At 35.6% G+C, this 16954-nt stretch overlaps 1 protein-coding gene across 6 annotated transcripts in view; it reads right to left on the bottom strand.

The window, feature by feature from the left end:
- DIAPH3 (diaphanous related formin 3) overlaps positions 1-16954 on the bottom strand; it is a 507090-nt gene that overhangs the window by 449049 nt on the left and 41087 nt on the right. For 5 of the 6 annotated variants that reach the window (XM_055244170.2, XM_055244171.2, XM_063618797.1 and 2 more), the window contains one exon: positions 5131-5307. The exons of the other annotated variant lie outside the window; for it this stretch is intronic. In XM_055244170.2, the coding sequence (XP_055100145.2) occupies positions 5131-5307 (177 nt within the window). The remainder of the gene's footprint in view (positions 1-5130; positions 5308-16954) is intronic. 6 annotated transcript variants of the gene reach the window in all.

The following is a 16954-nucleotide window of genomic DNA, read 5'->3' as shown; positions in this document are numbered from 1 at the left end:
CAGGGATGTTCTACAAATTAACCAGCCTGCCATCTTCAAAACTTTCAAATTCATAAAATACAAGGAAATATAGGAACTATTCCAGACTGAAGAAGATTTTAAAAACATAACTAAATGCAACATATGATTCTGAACTAGATTCTTTTGCTATAAAGAGCATATTGGTACTATTGGTAAAACTTTAATAGTGTCTGAGGTAGAAATTGATCAGTGTTAACTTTCTGATTTTGGTGGCTATATTGTGGTTATATAGAAGGAAGTCCTTACTTGTAGAAAATATACACTGAAGTATTAGAGGATTATGGGGCATTGAATCAGCAATTTACCATCAAATATCTCAGAAGAAAAAAGGTTTTGTTCCGTACAACTGTATTCTTATACAGAGAAAAAAAAAAAGGAAACTTTCTTTAATGTATGGGAGCAAAACTATTGGATTCAGGGTACTGTTCACCTCAGGGAAAAAAAGAAGATAAAAGCGGGAATTAGAGAATTACACAAGGGAGTTTACTTATATCCATGGTGGTATTTTTTATATTATGTTCTATACTTTTTGTATGCCTGAAATACTGTATAATTAAAAAAAACACTGCAGGACAAAATTAGATTCCACTCTATGTTATACACGGAAAATTGTTTCAAAGTCAAATATTAATGCCTTTGGTATTACCTAAACCAGGTTTCCCATGCTGAAAAGCCAATATACGTATTAGATAGTAGGTCATCTAAGTTCTTACTACCAGGACACACTTCAAACATATGCTTAAGAGATGACGATGGCATTTTATAAATGTGCTTTCTCCTACATTACAAAAAAGCCAGATAAACATCTTCCCAATAAAAGAATAGAACATCACTATTCATACTTAAGTACTTCGTGCAATTTTATCAGGTCATTTTTTCTACACTTACAACAATTCTAGACAGGAAGTCCAGAATCTAAATAATTTTTGTCAGAATGATACTGATATCACTGGCACTCATTTAATGCCTGTTAATGATAGCATCCTGATAGATGAGCTTTCTTGCTTAGCTTTCATTCTCTCAACCAATAGTGAAAATAAGAAAAGGTATGAATGCATGAGAAAAGCTATCTTCCATTCATTATTTTAATGTTTTTGTGTTATTGAGCTGACTAGCAATTAAAGCTAATCTCCATCTAAGTATAGTGTCTAAGGTGAAGAGAAATATAGTATCCTAGAAATCTTAAGCTAGGAAGCTGCACTTAACAGACATTTGTTTGGAATGATAAACCAATGGATGATACTGCATGGATATAATCTAATGGGAAGACAGATATCTAAAAAGTGAAAAGTAAAAAAAAAAGAATGAATTTCACAATAGACTCATACTCAAGCAGTTCTGAGAGGCAGGTTTAAGGAATCCTTAACTCAGAGAGCACATGCGAAGATAATTAAAGACTAATGTATACACTAAGATTTAAAGTATGTATAAGGCCAGGTGCAGTGGCTCACATCTGTAATCCCAGCACTTTGGGAGGCTGAGGCGGGTGGATCACTTGAGGTCAGGAGTTCGAGACCAGCCTGGCCAACATCGTGAAACCCCATCTCTACCAAAAATATAAAAATTAGCTGGCATGGTGGTATGTGCCTGTAGTCCCCGCTACTCGGGAAGCTGAAGCAGGGATTGCTTGAACCTGGGAGATGGAAGTTGCAATAAGCCAAGGGCATGCCACTGCACTCCAGCCTGGGTGACACAGCAAGACTCCGTCTCGAAAAAAAAATAAAAATAAAAAAATGAAGTGTAAGAAGTCTCTAACAGAGGCATGGAGGGAGATAAATGGCAGAGAACACTGCAATATCCTAGATAAAAGGTCATGAAAGCTTGAACTAAAGCAGGAGGGAAATAAAATTCAGAGCTAATGAGGATAGAGAAGTAAATGGATGTGACTGATGCCTTAATGAGATCAACTATGACTCCCAAGTATGACTTCAGTGTGGACTTCTGAGATAGGAAATTAAGAGTGAAGCAGAAATTTTGGTGAGTGGGTGTGTGTGTGTTGGGGGGAGGTGTGTGTGTATTTAAGAAATACGATGAGTTCACTTTCTGATGTGTTGAGGTTCAGCATCTTTTAGAGAGCTGGATTATAACTGCTCTTCTGTAGAAGACATACCAAGGTGTCACAATATAAAAGATATTCTACAACATGAAAGAGCTCCAGTCCCCCAAAAGGAGTACGCAGAAAACTGAAGTGTATAAAGATAAGACTGAGAGGCAGAGGCAACACTGAGAGGAAGTAAAAGAACACATAGAAGGATATGGAGAGTAAACTGGAAAAAACTGGCCAGAGAGGAGGAAAATTAGGAAAAGTGAAGTGTGTGTCACAGTGACACACACTTCTTTCACACGGTGTGTGACTGCCACAGATCAGTCAAGCCAACCAGGATTTCTCACTTACAGAACTATAATAAATGTGTGTTGCTTTAAATCACAAAGTCCGTGGTAATTTGTTACAGCAGCAATAGGAAACTAATACAACACTCTAGGAAACCAATAGATACCTTAAGCCAGCAAGTGCTCATTCCTTCCCTCCCCTGACCCGAATCTAGTCTTGGAAGAGACAGATTCAGTCCAGAGAATAGGGAAGAATGGAAAAGCAAGATGGAGAAAGAGAAGAGGCCAACCGCATCCCCAACAATTGCCCCTACTGGAGACTAGAAATGGAATAAGCTTGAACCGGGGAAAAGGAGCAGCTTTCTTTGGGTGAAAATTAATTTATATTAAGCTAGGGTTTGTATTATCTGAAACCAACAGGAAATCTCTGGAACCTACCTGGGACTTTTAACCAGGATCAGAAGAAAAATAAGCTCAGAGGGCTGATTTAAAGGTGCAACGGCTGGAATAAACTAGCCACTTCCAACTTACATCTATCATGTTCACCTTGTTCAAAAAAAAACTGCTTACAGGTATCTAAGAGTTCAGGAGTAATCACTGAAATTGACTTCAGAAACGTAAGTTGTAAATGTAGTGATGAAAACAACCATTTCACATATCTAATAGTCACACAGAAACCAATATGGGCTTTCAGCTAGAATTTCAGCTTTCACCAAAAGACAAACAGGGGAAAAACCTCTAAGTATAACTAAAAATTCAACACCACTTTTAAGAATGCACATGGAAACTAGACTATTACCCAGAAACCAAGTAAATCAATTTCCCAAGTGAAATGAGTACGAATGTTGAAGTTATTACACTGTACTTCACATTCATTAAGTAATCAAGTCAGCACAGTCTTTCAAAGGACTGTCTTGAGGAGGGAAAAGAGGTGTTCTTCAAAACAAAGTTGTTACTTCATGTAAAAATTACTAAATACCTTTGATAATGATAAATAAGAACAATCATTTTAAAAATTGCACAATGCCAAAGCAAAGAACCTAGATGCAAACTTTAAATAGTATAAAGCCTCTGTAGGTACAAATGCCAAAAGGTTACTATGGCTGATTATTCAATGTTGCTTTCTCAAGAGAATTCTTATTAATAAAAATGTAACAGATATGTACAAGCCAAAAATCAGGCCAGTTTAAATCTAGCATTCTCCACAGACATAGAAATAGCTCTAAATTTGTCAAAAATATGGTACCCTGAGAAGTTTGAAAAATATCCTAATCCACATTTAAAGAAGGCAACAACACCCTTCAAAAGCCTTTCAGCTTCGGAATCAATAGCAGGTTTTCCCCACAGAGTATTGTAATATACTCAAGGAATCAGTAAGGGAAAGAAAGAATCTGTTCCTTATTTTTTAAAAAAGGGCTTAGTTGTAACTGTCTCATCCCTTAGCAAATTTGACAGCCCTGAGAAGGCAACAGTTTCATTTTATTTCTGCTGAGTTACTCCAGTGAGGGTTTGATCCCCAAAATCTAAAGCCAATAGGTAGACCGGCTTAAGGATAAAAAAGTGATCTGGCCCAGTTATTTTAAAAGTATTCTGTAAATATTTCAAAAATGCTGATATTCATCTGACCTCTAAATAATATTAAAATTTATAGTATTCGCCCCCTCCCAGCTAAGAGTAACAGAAAACTAACATAAAATATATTCAGTACTTTCTAGGTAGTTGTACTTTTAACTTGTGGAAATAAAATGTGGCCTCCATAAATGTTTAATATCAATGGGCTACTTAGTCCACTTACTCAGATGGCACCCTCAATTATGATGAAATTTTTTAACCTAGTAGCCACAAGTGAACCATAAAAGTGTCATCCTGGAATCTCATGGATGGATAATTTAGGTGAGTAGTTCGATATATAGTGCATGGATGGGAGAAAAGGGCACTTTACGATCTTGAGTCCTCAAAGACAGTACTGAAGAGAGTTACCTTCATATAAGCCTCATTAACAGAGGCAAAGGCTAACCAGAAAAAGTTAGGCACCCAGAAAAAGACTTAAAAGGTGAGTTCAAGCCTCCACAGATCTAAGTGTTGCAAAAAGAACCTGTTTATCCTAAAAACTAAGAAAAGAATAAAACAAGTTAGGTCTAAGATCCAGCCCATAACAATGCAAACAGTAGAGCACAGTGACTGTCATTTTAACATGGACTGGACTCAGACCACTTAGATCAGGGGTCCCCAACCCCTTTAGGAACTGGGCCACACAGCAGGAGATGAGCAGCAGGCCAGCCAGCTTTACCAGCTGAGCTCTGCCTCCTGTCAGATCAGCAGTGGCATTAGATTCTCATAGGAGCACAAACTCCATGGTGAACTGTGCATGCTCTTATGAGCATCTAACTAATGCCTGATGACGTGAGGTGGAAGAGTTTCATTCCAAAATCATCTCCACCACCCCCCAAACGCTCATGGAAAAATTGTCTTCCATAAAAATCAGTCCCTGGTTCCAAAAAGGGGCTTAGATATCTACTCAAGACAAAAATATACCGTTCGATATTTTGGAGTATTTGTTTTCACATACTCTTTACGAAACCAAAACCTGGTATGTTGTTTTTCTTCAGATTTCATATTTTTGTAATCCAAAAACTCTTTGTGGCTAAAGTGCTATCTTAAGTGACATCAAAAATTAGCCTATGGAATATGGCTACCAAAAATGCTTAGAGTTCCATTAACATGAGCAAAAGCTAAGGTTTTTTCCTCAAACATTTCCTAAAGAATCAAAATTCTTACCATCATTTTTTCAAAAAGTTCTAAGAGTTCATTCTCTGACAGTGGCTTTGGAAAGTTCTCCATCATCTCTAAACGTGCTGCTGAGCAATCACTGCTTGCAAATGTAGTCTTCAGGTTGGGAAGTGGAGGTCTCTCTTTCTTGCTCCCTGGAATTCTTATGCTGGCAAATTTGTCCAGCTACAAAGAAAGACAGAATGACACACGTGTAAGTATTTCCTTTCCCAACATTTATCTCATCTCAAAAATGAGAAAAACAAAGAGGGCCAATCGTGTTATCATTGTGATTTCATCAAGAGGCATTCAGCATTGGAATATTTAAAATTAATAATAAAGAGTGGTGAAAATTTTTCAGTAACCATTCTATCTAAAGATTGAAGAGAGCTCAGACAACATTGAAAGATTCCTTCTAATCTTAAAACCATACATAGATTTGAGATTCTAATGACAGGTGACCTTTGCTTTATATATTAGCAAATTAAGCAGTTTAGAAAGATTACTTAGATAATTTAGTGTTGGTCCCAAACTAGTACTCAGTGTCCAATCTCCCACCCCCTCCTGGCCCCTTTGCCTATTGCCCTTTCCATAATGCATACTGTCTCTTGGAGTGGGGTGGGTGGGGAACATGATTTAGGAATTTTTAGGAATTGAATTCTACTTATATCTTCATAGCTTATTGGCCTGATAAACTATTTATCTTTGTTCAGGCTGGTCTGTATGTGAACTTCTTGAATATCTACAGGGCAAAATGGTTAAGGCCTTAAGAAATAAAGCTAGATTTTGTTTCAATGAGATTTCTTCTACAACTAGATAATCAAATAGCTTGCTGACATTCAAAAAAGCATAGATATTAGTTTACAAAGCTAATTATTCATTTATTCAAAATTGTTTGAATTTCACAAGTTCTATTGCTCACAAAGAACCCAGACTCATACCCAGACTCATGACTAATACAGTGTTTCAACCATCAAAAATGCAAAGCCTTAAGCTGAACCAGGCATCAAGAATAGAAGTATACTCAAACACAGTGATTCCATGACGTCTGATACCTCAAAGTTTCAATTTAAAAGGACAATTAAGTCACAGTATTGTTTATTCAATTCACTAAAGAAATAGGATTTCTTCAAATAATGAGACGTAAAGATAAGTATTATCTTTCAAAATAGGTTTCTAAATTTACTATGAAGACAATGTCTAGGAAAAATACTATGTACTGCACTCACCCATGGTCTACCTAACATCACTTAAACATTACAGTACTAAGAATACAGCTTCCTGTAGGATTTAGAAAGTTGTCATAAAACACCACTGCTCTCATTCTAACCACCAAAACAAACCAGAAAACGTATAAAGTTATACTTGCTGTTGTCATCAACCCAGCAGAAAACTGAAGACCCAAAGAAACCTACAAGAATCAAATACCAGAAAATGACAAGCTGCTCTTATCCCTGACAAACAGTTGAGGAAGAAGAATAAGTTAAACAAGGGTAAAGAAAAGCCAGCCAAATATTTAAGGAAATATTGATAGCTGCATGGGTGCTGGCATTAGAATTTCAAGGAGCCCCACATGAAGCCCCAGCCATTTGTCAAGTCTACACCCACCTACCAACTCTTTCCCTAGTCTTCACCAACTGAATGGGGTAGTGAGCCAATGGCTCGGAGCAGAACAGGAAAGCTGTATGAATACTCCGTGAGGCATATGCAAACAGCTGCCCTCCAAAGGCCATAGACTAAGCAAAAGACTGGAGAGAAATCCCCATGACACATTCTGGACTTTGAAAGAGCAAGTCATAATGCCATCTAAAGGCTGGGGCAGGGTACTTGGTCAAAGAGATTTCCTGAAGAAACAGCCAGAAGTAGAACTGAAAACAGAAAGAGAACTCTACATTAACCCTAAAATGGGCATTTTTTTTCCTGAAAGGATATAATGAAGAGTGGACATTACACATAAAATGAATAATTTCAGCAGCAAAGTCACAGAAACTATTAAGAAAAGAAAAACGGATGAATTAGAAATAAAGAATAGATCAGAAATGAAGATTTTCTTAGATGAGCTTAACAGTAACCTGGACATAGCTGAGGAAGAATCAGTGAACCTAAACCCAGATCGATAGAAAGTTCCAAACTCAAACACAAACAAAATAATGAGATAGAAAAAAAATGAGTACGATCTGTGATACAACATCAAATGTTGTAACACAAGTGTAACTGGGGTCCAGAAGCAGAAGAGAGAGTGGAAATGGTACAGAAGAAATATTTCAGAAAATAATGACTAAGAATTTTCCAAAATTGATTAAATATCTATAACTCAATTCACAGATCCAAGAAGCTCAGCAAAACCCAAAAAGAATACAAAAGACACACACACACACACACACCCCTACCTATCCCTAAGCACTTCATGGTCAAACTGCCGAAAGTTAAAAATAAACAGCAAACCATAAAAGTACAGCAAGAGAAACAAAAATACATTATATATACGAGAAAAAAATGATATGACAGCTAATTTCTCACCAGAAACAATGGTGGCAAAAGACAATGGAATGGCATCTTTAAAGTGTTGAAAGAAAGGTAGGGTTGACTCTTGAACAACACAGGGATTAGGGCAGTCAAAGTCCACATATAAATTTTGACTCCCAGAAACTTAACTACTTATAGCCTCCTGTTAATTGGAAACCTTACCAGTAACATAAACAGTCAATTAATACATTGTTGTATGTTAAACATATTTACTGTATTCTTACAATAAGTTAGAGAAAAGAAAATCTTATTAAAATCATAAGAGAAAATACATTTACAATACTGTACTATATTTATCAATACTGTAAGTTTACATCATATAACAAGATGAATTTTCTGCTGAAATGGTGACCAACGCAGCTACAAACCTCAATCTATACAATTCATGTATCAAGCAATTCACCTTTTTCTTGTAATGTCATGAGTTTTCTCTGATTCTTGGGAGCACTTCAAGCATCACTAGTGGCACTTTGTATGGGTCCCATGGTGTTACTCAGGGTTTATGGTATTGCACTAAACACGATGAAAAATACTCAAGAACTGCAAGATATCAGTTTTTACTGAAATACGCAATTTACTGGAGAGATTAACTGCTCAAGTGGAGATGATTAGTGTCACATGACATTTTAAGTAGGTACTCAACACACTTGAGCTCACCGGAATAGCAACCAGAGGTGACTATAACATTAATACAGTAATATAGTGTGCGGTACAGTTAATTTTATAAAGTTATAGTTTAATACTGCATCTTTACATTTGTTCACATTTCTCTTGACTGCAAATGGCACCATCTTTAGTTCATGTTTGTGTGAACTAAAGTCAGTAAGTTTTGATTAATTTTAACTTTTTTATAATAGATTTGTAAATGTTTTATGGTATTGAAAAAACAGACTATTGTTTAAATATACTCAAGACATATGTAACTTTTTCTTTTTTCGAGATTTCTAATCAGTTTGTCTGCAAGTTTTTTCAAATTATTGCAAATCTACAAAAATCTCCAATATATTTCTTTGAAAAAAACCTGTGTGTTAAGGGGACCTGGGCAGTTCAAATCAATGTTGTTCCAGGATCAGCTGTACTGTTATCCTGGGATTCTGTATACGGTGAAACTATCTTTCATAAGTAGAAGCAAAAGAAACACACTTTCAGACAAAAACTGAGATAATCTGTCTCCAGCAGACCTGTACTACAAAAAGTATAAAAGAATTTTTTCAGGCTGTAGGGAAGTGATACATATATAACTTTTTCTTAACTTGTTCTGGGATGAAATCCCAGATCTACAAAAAGAAATGAAGAGTAATCAACAGTTGTCTATTAGATGTTGGTGATACAAAGATAAATGAGCTATAAGACTTACCTTAAATAATTATCAAGTGGAGGAGACAAGCACATAAATAGGTAATTATATAGCTATACAGAAAATGTAGGAGGTATGTGAAATGTAATAGCAAAAAAGAGTGGCATCTAACTCACCACCATAAGCGTTTCCTACTCTGGAATAACTCAGAAACATAAAACTGTCTCCACATGAATATATGTCCAGAAGTTACTATCCCTATGTACATTTGTACCCTCATTACTGATGTTTGTTTAAAAAAAAAAAAATGAGAGAAACCAAAGAAACTGTTTTTAGGAAATGGGACTGGTTACCTATCTCCCAAGTCACTACTTCATTGCCATCATTTCTGTACAGATATCAATTCCTAAGCACAGAAACTATTCTGGTTTTTTACATACACACACACCCAAAAAAAACCCAGTGTAACTTAATTAATATGCCAAACTTATAATGAAGTGAAATTAAGCAAAACTTCATTAATGCAACATCAATATTATAAATGTAAACATGTCAATAAATGGGAATAATAAGCTTAAGCACTTCACAAGCTAATTTGTAAATGCATAACCTAATGGTTCTAACAGTGATAGAAGACATAAAATCTTAATTTTCGCCAAAAACCAAAACTTTTTTTAAAAAGAATCTCTAAAGTCATAAAAATTAACAATATTTTTACTAATATTTACTGAGCCTTTTCTATATGTCAAGCACCAGGCTAACAGCTTGAAATGCAGCATCAGGTTGAATACATTTGTTTAATCCTTAAAGTGAGGAAACTGCATGTCTAAAAAATAAAAGAACAAGCTCCAAAACACTTTTGTACCTAACAATTTCATAGTATTGAGCTCAAAAATAGGACAAAGGAAAAAAATCAGCCCTTAATGTTTTCAGGAGTAAAACTAGTAAAACGGTACTTGTATCAATAACATAATTTGTAAAAGTAATAACATTAATAATAAAATATAATTATCACACCTACCCCATATGCTCAGCACCTAAAACTCTGGGGAAAAGATAAATTTTACCCAAATTGAAAAATAAATTTGTACATTACCACTAGTATAGACGGATGAAGGCAAGATAGGAAAAATTAGCATTCCCCTCTTCTAGCTTCTAAATCCACAATGGTCAAAATAGTAATATGAGATACAAAAGGATCAATCAGTATTTCATATTTTCAATATAATGCTTTCTTTTCCCAGACAAGAAAGAATAAAAGAAAAAATAAGGAAAGAACCATAAAAGAAAAATAAGCACAATCCTTCCTCCTATACTGGAATAGCAACTCGGATCTAATGAATACCTCAGGCTAAAAGTAAAAGCATTTCCGTGCCCTATTGAGCACTCCAGGTAGATTCTACAAAATCTGGGCCCTATAACAAAGCTAGGCGCAAGGTGAGGTTTACTATCAAATCATTTTACATGTTTTAAAAGAAGTTTCATTTTTTAAAAGAGAGGTTACTATGATTCCATTCACACATGGAAAAATCACTCCTAATCTATCTGTGATGAAATTGCAACACACAATTTGCTTAAACCAAGGTACAATAGAACACTTGAGCAAACTTTAAAAATACTTTTTACATAAAAATATGACCGGAATCCCCCTAATATTGACCATAAGTTGGTTATCTTGTATTTGGCAATTTGGCTGGGGGTTGTTTATGTGTGTGTATTACAATTTGTGCACTTTCTACTTCATGTAAAATTTTCATAATTTTATACGAAATTCTCCTCTTAAAATTGAGCAAGAAACACAACCCAGAGAGGTGAAGTATACAAACAATTTGCCTTTGTTGAAGAATTAGTTAAACATATGCAAGACTGAGGAGATTCTGTTATAATGCCATTTGGAGATGGTATACCACACTTCATTAATATGGCTTTGACTGTGTCTGGGGTATACTAAGTTTTATAAATTAATATCACTTATCTTCGGGGAAGCTAAATGAGCACCCTACTGAGTATTATCTCATACTGAGTAATCACACTGATAATCAGTAATGACAGTTTAAATAAAATTAATTAAACAAAAAAGGTTCAAAAAAAACTATCTGAATTTTTAGCTATAGTATATCACTGCAAAAGTGAAAACTTGGTGTTTAAGGTTTTCAGTATTACAACATTTTAAACACCAAAAGGCAAGTGATTTTTTAATTTAAAATAAAAAGAAAATATAATTAGTCATCTTACAATTTCACAAGTATGAAAAACTACATATGATCATAAACATACTTCATTAGAACCCAGAAGGGAGTAGAAATTTTCACGAAATCCAGGAGAATTATTAAGCAAACAAAAATTCCTTCTCATTATAGAATCAATTCTATCCAAATACATACTTGAAATACGGAATAAAATCTACTGCTTGAAATTCTCTATTTTCAGGCAATCTTACACTATGCTTAAAAGGGGGCAAAAACCTAACAGCTAACATAGCTTGGCTCTTTAGTTAACTTTATTACTAATCTGGGAACTTTGTGATTAAAAACAAGCAAGGTTCTGGAGTCTGACTTCACAATCCTGTCCAGCCACTTGCTTATTGTGTTACCACAACTAAGCTACTTAAACCTTCCATGATAGTACCCATCACAGAGAAGTGTTAACAGGAAATAAAAGTACTATTCACTCTCATCTTTGGATTTAAAAGGCTGAAATGCCTTCTCTGACCACTTTATCTAAAGTAGCACATGTACCCACCTCTTATCCGTCACAGCACACAGTACATTCTCTTCCTATGTCCTTTCACATGACTTACGAAAATCTGTAATTATCTCATTTATTTTGTAATTGTTAACTCTGTCTCTTTCCAACTAAAACGTAAGTGCCATGCTAGACAAACCATCAACTGTTTTAATCACTGTGGCAGCCCGTCTCTAAGATGGCCCCAGTGATCCTGATTTATGTAACCAATAGATATTGTCGAAATTATGGAGTGCAATTTTCAAGACTAGATCATAAAAGACTTTACAGCTTTTGTTTTGCTCCTTCTTGGGAGTATGCCAGCTGCCAGATCATGAGAACACTCAAGAACTCCTAAGGGAGGCAAAGAACATGACAAAGAACTGAGGGCTTCCGCTAAAAGATAAACAGGTTTCTTGCCAACGGCCATGTGAGTGAGCCATCTTGAAAGTCCTGGTCAAGCCTTCACATGACCGTAGCTCCAGCCAACATTTTTACTGCAAACTCAAGGCAGACCCCAACCCAGAACCACCCAACTAAGCAACTACTAAATTCCTGACACACAGAAGTGGTATGAAATGATAAATGTTTGCTATTTTAAGTCACTAAGTTTTGGGGCAACTCGTTACATACCAACAGATAACGATTATAGTCAAGTTGTGTATGCAGCCTATAGAACAGTACCTGATAGTTAGCAGTCAGTCAATTAATACTTGTTGAAGGTATGAATGAATGAGCAATTACTAGATGATAAAATATATAAAACATAGTTACCATCCCTATAGATGCTTACCATTTGAGAGAAAAATATACAATAAAGGATCATAATTTAAGGTAGAATATTGTAAATGCCCCCAAGAAAATAAGCCAAGTGAACTAGCAACAGGAATGAACGATTAATTCTAGAGTGGAGAAAAGTACCTTAAGAGGGGCTTTGGAATGGCAGTACAACAGGGAACTTGTGATGCTGATATGAAAATTATAGAACATGTTAACTGCTAAGCAGTATGTCTGCCTGTTCTATGGTCTTTATGTTTAAGCACTAGTGACATCACTGGTACAAAGATGTATCACTGTGGAGAGAAAAACCAACCATTCAATCTTTCAGGTATGATAAGCCAAGGACAGTTTTCGGCCATAGACTTACCACCCAGGAACAATTCCTACCATCCAATCAACTGCATTCTGACTTCGATATTCCTCAATGTTACATATGGGCTTCTTCAGCTCTTAATTTGTATTTTACTGAAATTTATAAGAAGTTCTTTAGCCAGAGGCTTCTTTGAAAAGATGAAAACTTACTGTTCCCTCCCTACCAAAAAATACTTGATTATCTACTTATAATATTTTGTCCACACGTAGGTTTCACATAGTATTTTAATATTATTAAATGAAAAAAAAATTTATGCTCTTAAAATTTCTTCAATTGCTTGAAAATAAGTTACAACATGCATTATGTGTTCTAAAGCCAGCTGTCATGCCATGGAGCAGTGTTTGGAGATGCCTGCACAGGGAAGAACCGAGGCCTCCCCACACCAATTAGCACCCACTTGCCAGTCATGAGTGAGCCACTTTGGAAATAGATACTCCAGCCCCATCAAGGCTGCAGATGATTATAATCTCATGAAAGACCTCAAAACAGAACCATCCTATAAGCTGTTTCCAAATTTTTGATGCAAGAAACTGAAATATCAAGTGTTTATTATTGTTTGAAGCTGCCGAGTTTTGAGAAATGTTATATAGCAATAGATAATTACAGAGCTCCTCATAGAATACTTTTAAATGCCTAAAGTATATATGAACTAAAGTAAAATGAGGTTATAAAAATATTAATAAATTTTAATATATCAATAAATGTTCTTCACTATTGCATTAAATAACAAAGGTAATGACAAGTCTAATTTCAACATATTGTCAAATGTAAACCATATTTTGAAATATCTTCAGTAACTACTGTGCTTTGAAAATATCTGATTTCTGTTGGTGATAAAGTCACAGGCCAAATACTACTGTGGGTTTTTCTGGCATGCTGATAGGTGTTTTTTTCCTATATGCATAACTGAAAGAAATACTAAATTTCATTTACAGATTAAAGAAAATAAAGATTTAATTTTTTCTTCAAGGACACCATGAATTCCACCAAGACCCCTTGGTGGTCCATGGACCACAAGCTAAGAACCCCTGGTAGGTGGATACAGAACGATAGCAGAAATTGTGGTGGAAAAGAAGAAAGTAACTCAAGTTCCAATGCCTTCAGTGAATCAGTGGGAGGGACTAGAAGACCTACAGTTGAGACCACCAACAAGGAGGAACCAACAGGTTGTATACTCTGATGGTTTATGCTTCAAAGAGAGCTGGAAGCTTTTGAAGTAAGAAGCCACCAGGAAAATAAAGCCATCAAAGAACATCCAGGTTTCAACTATAGCAAGGAGGAAAGAGAACATTCAAAGAAGATGACAGACTTCGAGTTCCAAAGGGCAAAGTAGGAGGCTTTGGGAAGCCTGGAGGACTTGAGAGATAATATCAGATCAGAAGAATGAATGGACCTGAATAGTGAGAGAAGCAAAGGGGTGCTTACTGATGATATGAACTGATTATGACTCAGCTCTGCTGAAAGGTGATTTGAATTGTGATAACCGTAATGAAAATTAATAAAGACATAATTCAAAGCATGTGGATTACACCTCCTTAATTCATCTTCTCTCTCTCCCTACTGTCACTAGCTCAGGCCACTTCTAACCTGCCTCCTAGCCTTCTAACCTGCCTCCATCTCTTCACTGCCCTCTCCCCCTACCATGCTATAGCAATTCTCTACCCCAACACCATTCAATCTCCTGAAAATGCAAATCCGATCATGCCCCTCACTCCTGTGGTTAAACTCTTTCAGTAGCCCCTCGTTACTCAAAGGATGACATTCTTGGCTCAAAGGTCCATCTTGATCTGAACATATTTCCTCTCTAGACAATCTCTTCACCACTCCACCACCTTACACTGTATGATCTAGAGATAATGAACAACCTAGAGTCTCCTAAACATGCACAGGCTGTTCCTTGTGCCTAAAACCTACCCACACCTCATACCCCATCCCCTTACCTGGCTAATTTCAACTCAATCTTCAGCTCTCAACTTAAACTACAGCTAATGTAAGAGCCCATTTTGATTCCTCAAGACTGAGTTAGATGCTAAAAGACTTAGTGTTTGCATCATATAATATGTATACAATTCTTTAACTGCCTGTGAACTAGGCTTTAAGTCCTTGAGAACAGATACTGTTATTTTATTCACTAAACCTCCTCTGAACTTACCACAGTTCTAAACATGTAGTGGATGTTATATTAATATTTGTTAAGTGAATAAATTAATAATTAGCTTCCTGTCTTCCAGGCCTGGAACACCCCAGCCATTGCTTCTTGCCTTGCTAAATTTTTCTCAACAATATTTTAAATAAAAAATAATTAACATAGCATATCAAGGGAGAATGCCAGGTGTCATGCCTGTTATATATTCAATAGGAAAACCCAGACTGTTCCTAACACTGACAATTTAGAGTAGACCCCTACACTAAAAACAAGGATAACTTATGTTATTTAATGTCATGATATAAGGTAATAAGAAAAATATCCATTCAAAAGGGAGCACACATATCATTGAAAAAAATTTAACATTCAAGAAACCCCAAAGTTCTATCTACCCATCTACTCAAAGTACAATTCTAATTGCATATATTGAAATATTAATACTATATACTTGAGAATATAAATTAGCTCTGTATATATTACATTTTATTTTAAAAAGCATAGACCTATATTACCCATACACAAAAAGTCATCTGCAGACATCAATAATCGCTTTCTACTTGCCAACCTGACATGCTTCCACTACGAATCCATTTCATTGGTATGCCAGAAGTAAAATTATTAAGGAGTAAAAACTACACCAACTCCTGCCAGCCCAGATTCCAACCCGTCCTTCAAAACTCAGCTGAAAAGTCACCTTCATGTGAAGTCTTCCAAGATCAAGTTGACCTTCCAGCCCCTATCATACCACACTAAAACTACTGATTGTCTATACATCCATTTCTCTACTGCACCCAGACGACAGAGACCTTCTTTTTCCATATTTGTATTTCTAAAACAGTACTAGGCACTCAACAAATTATTAATGAATCAGTGGACAAAAGAATGAATATACAAGTGTGTACACCCTACTACATATTAGTATATTCAACTCTGAGAGCTCTTGATCTTATTCCCAAGTTTGTGCTGATTTGAGGAGGAGCTCTCTAAACTATCCTATAAATATTTAAAGATTCTAAGATAGTACTTAAGTATTACTACTGAAAATTTAAGTACAGGAAGTCCTAATTAACTCATTAATGGGCTAAGAAAGGCCCACCTGACTAAATGAACAGTTTAAGTTATTTAAAACAGAACTTGTTTGGATGTATTTTACATTCAGTTGCCCCAATCCATGCTGGTATTTCTACTTTACACAGAAGAGTATAATATGAATATATAGTTTTACTGAAAAACTGTGGTTGGGCAGACGGAACATCACACTTTTTATCACTCATTATTATTAACTTACCAAGGAAAATATAAAAAGTTAATGAAAATAGAAAGTATATTATAGTACAGAAAGCCTTATATCCTAACTAGAATAATAAGATAAAACTATCTTAAATAATTCTAGGTTGAGCCTTTATTTTTAAAAGCTACTGACTTATGTTCTATTACTTCACCTTAAAGTTAGGAACAAACTCAGGTAATTAAAGTCATTTTCCTTTATTTCATAAATACGATGTATAATTTAGCATATATCCCACAAGACACATCACATCTAGGTAGGTACAGGTAAACAAAGCTCATTCCTATTAGGCCGCATTCATCTTTGAGTGAAGCCTCACAGAAATCACACAGGAATGTACTAGAGTTGTCTGGTAACAGTTATACCGAGGAAGAAGGCCCAGGGAACAGTCAGGAGGTGCGAGAGTAGTGAAGTGAAAACTTCCACCCACTCACTAGAACCTACATCCACAGCAGGTGATTTCTGCAGTAGCTCTATGACCCCATTACCCTGGGAACTTTGAGGATAACAAGGAAAGCCCGTATCTGTTTCTGGGCGCAGGCTGCCGTTGTTCTGAGATATGTGAAGTGCTTTCTATACAGAGAAATTTTTCTATGTCCTTTACAATTAAAAGAATCTCATATTCTTTAACAGATGACCTCTCAGTCCAACACCTATTTCTTTGGGGTGGATTTTTTTCAGTTTTGTTTACTTGAGATA

Source organism: Symphalangus syndactylus, chromosome 15 (genome assembly GCF_028878055.3).
Source record: "Symphalangus syndactylus isolate Jambi chromosome 15, NHGRI_mSymSyn1-v2.1_pri, whole genome shotgun sequence".
Classification (NCBI taxonomy): Eukaryota; Metazoa; Chordata; class Mammalia; order Primates; family Hylobatidae; genus Symphalangus; species Symphalangus syndactylus.
This window is presented reverse-complemented; position numbering and strand designations above follow the sequence as displayed.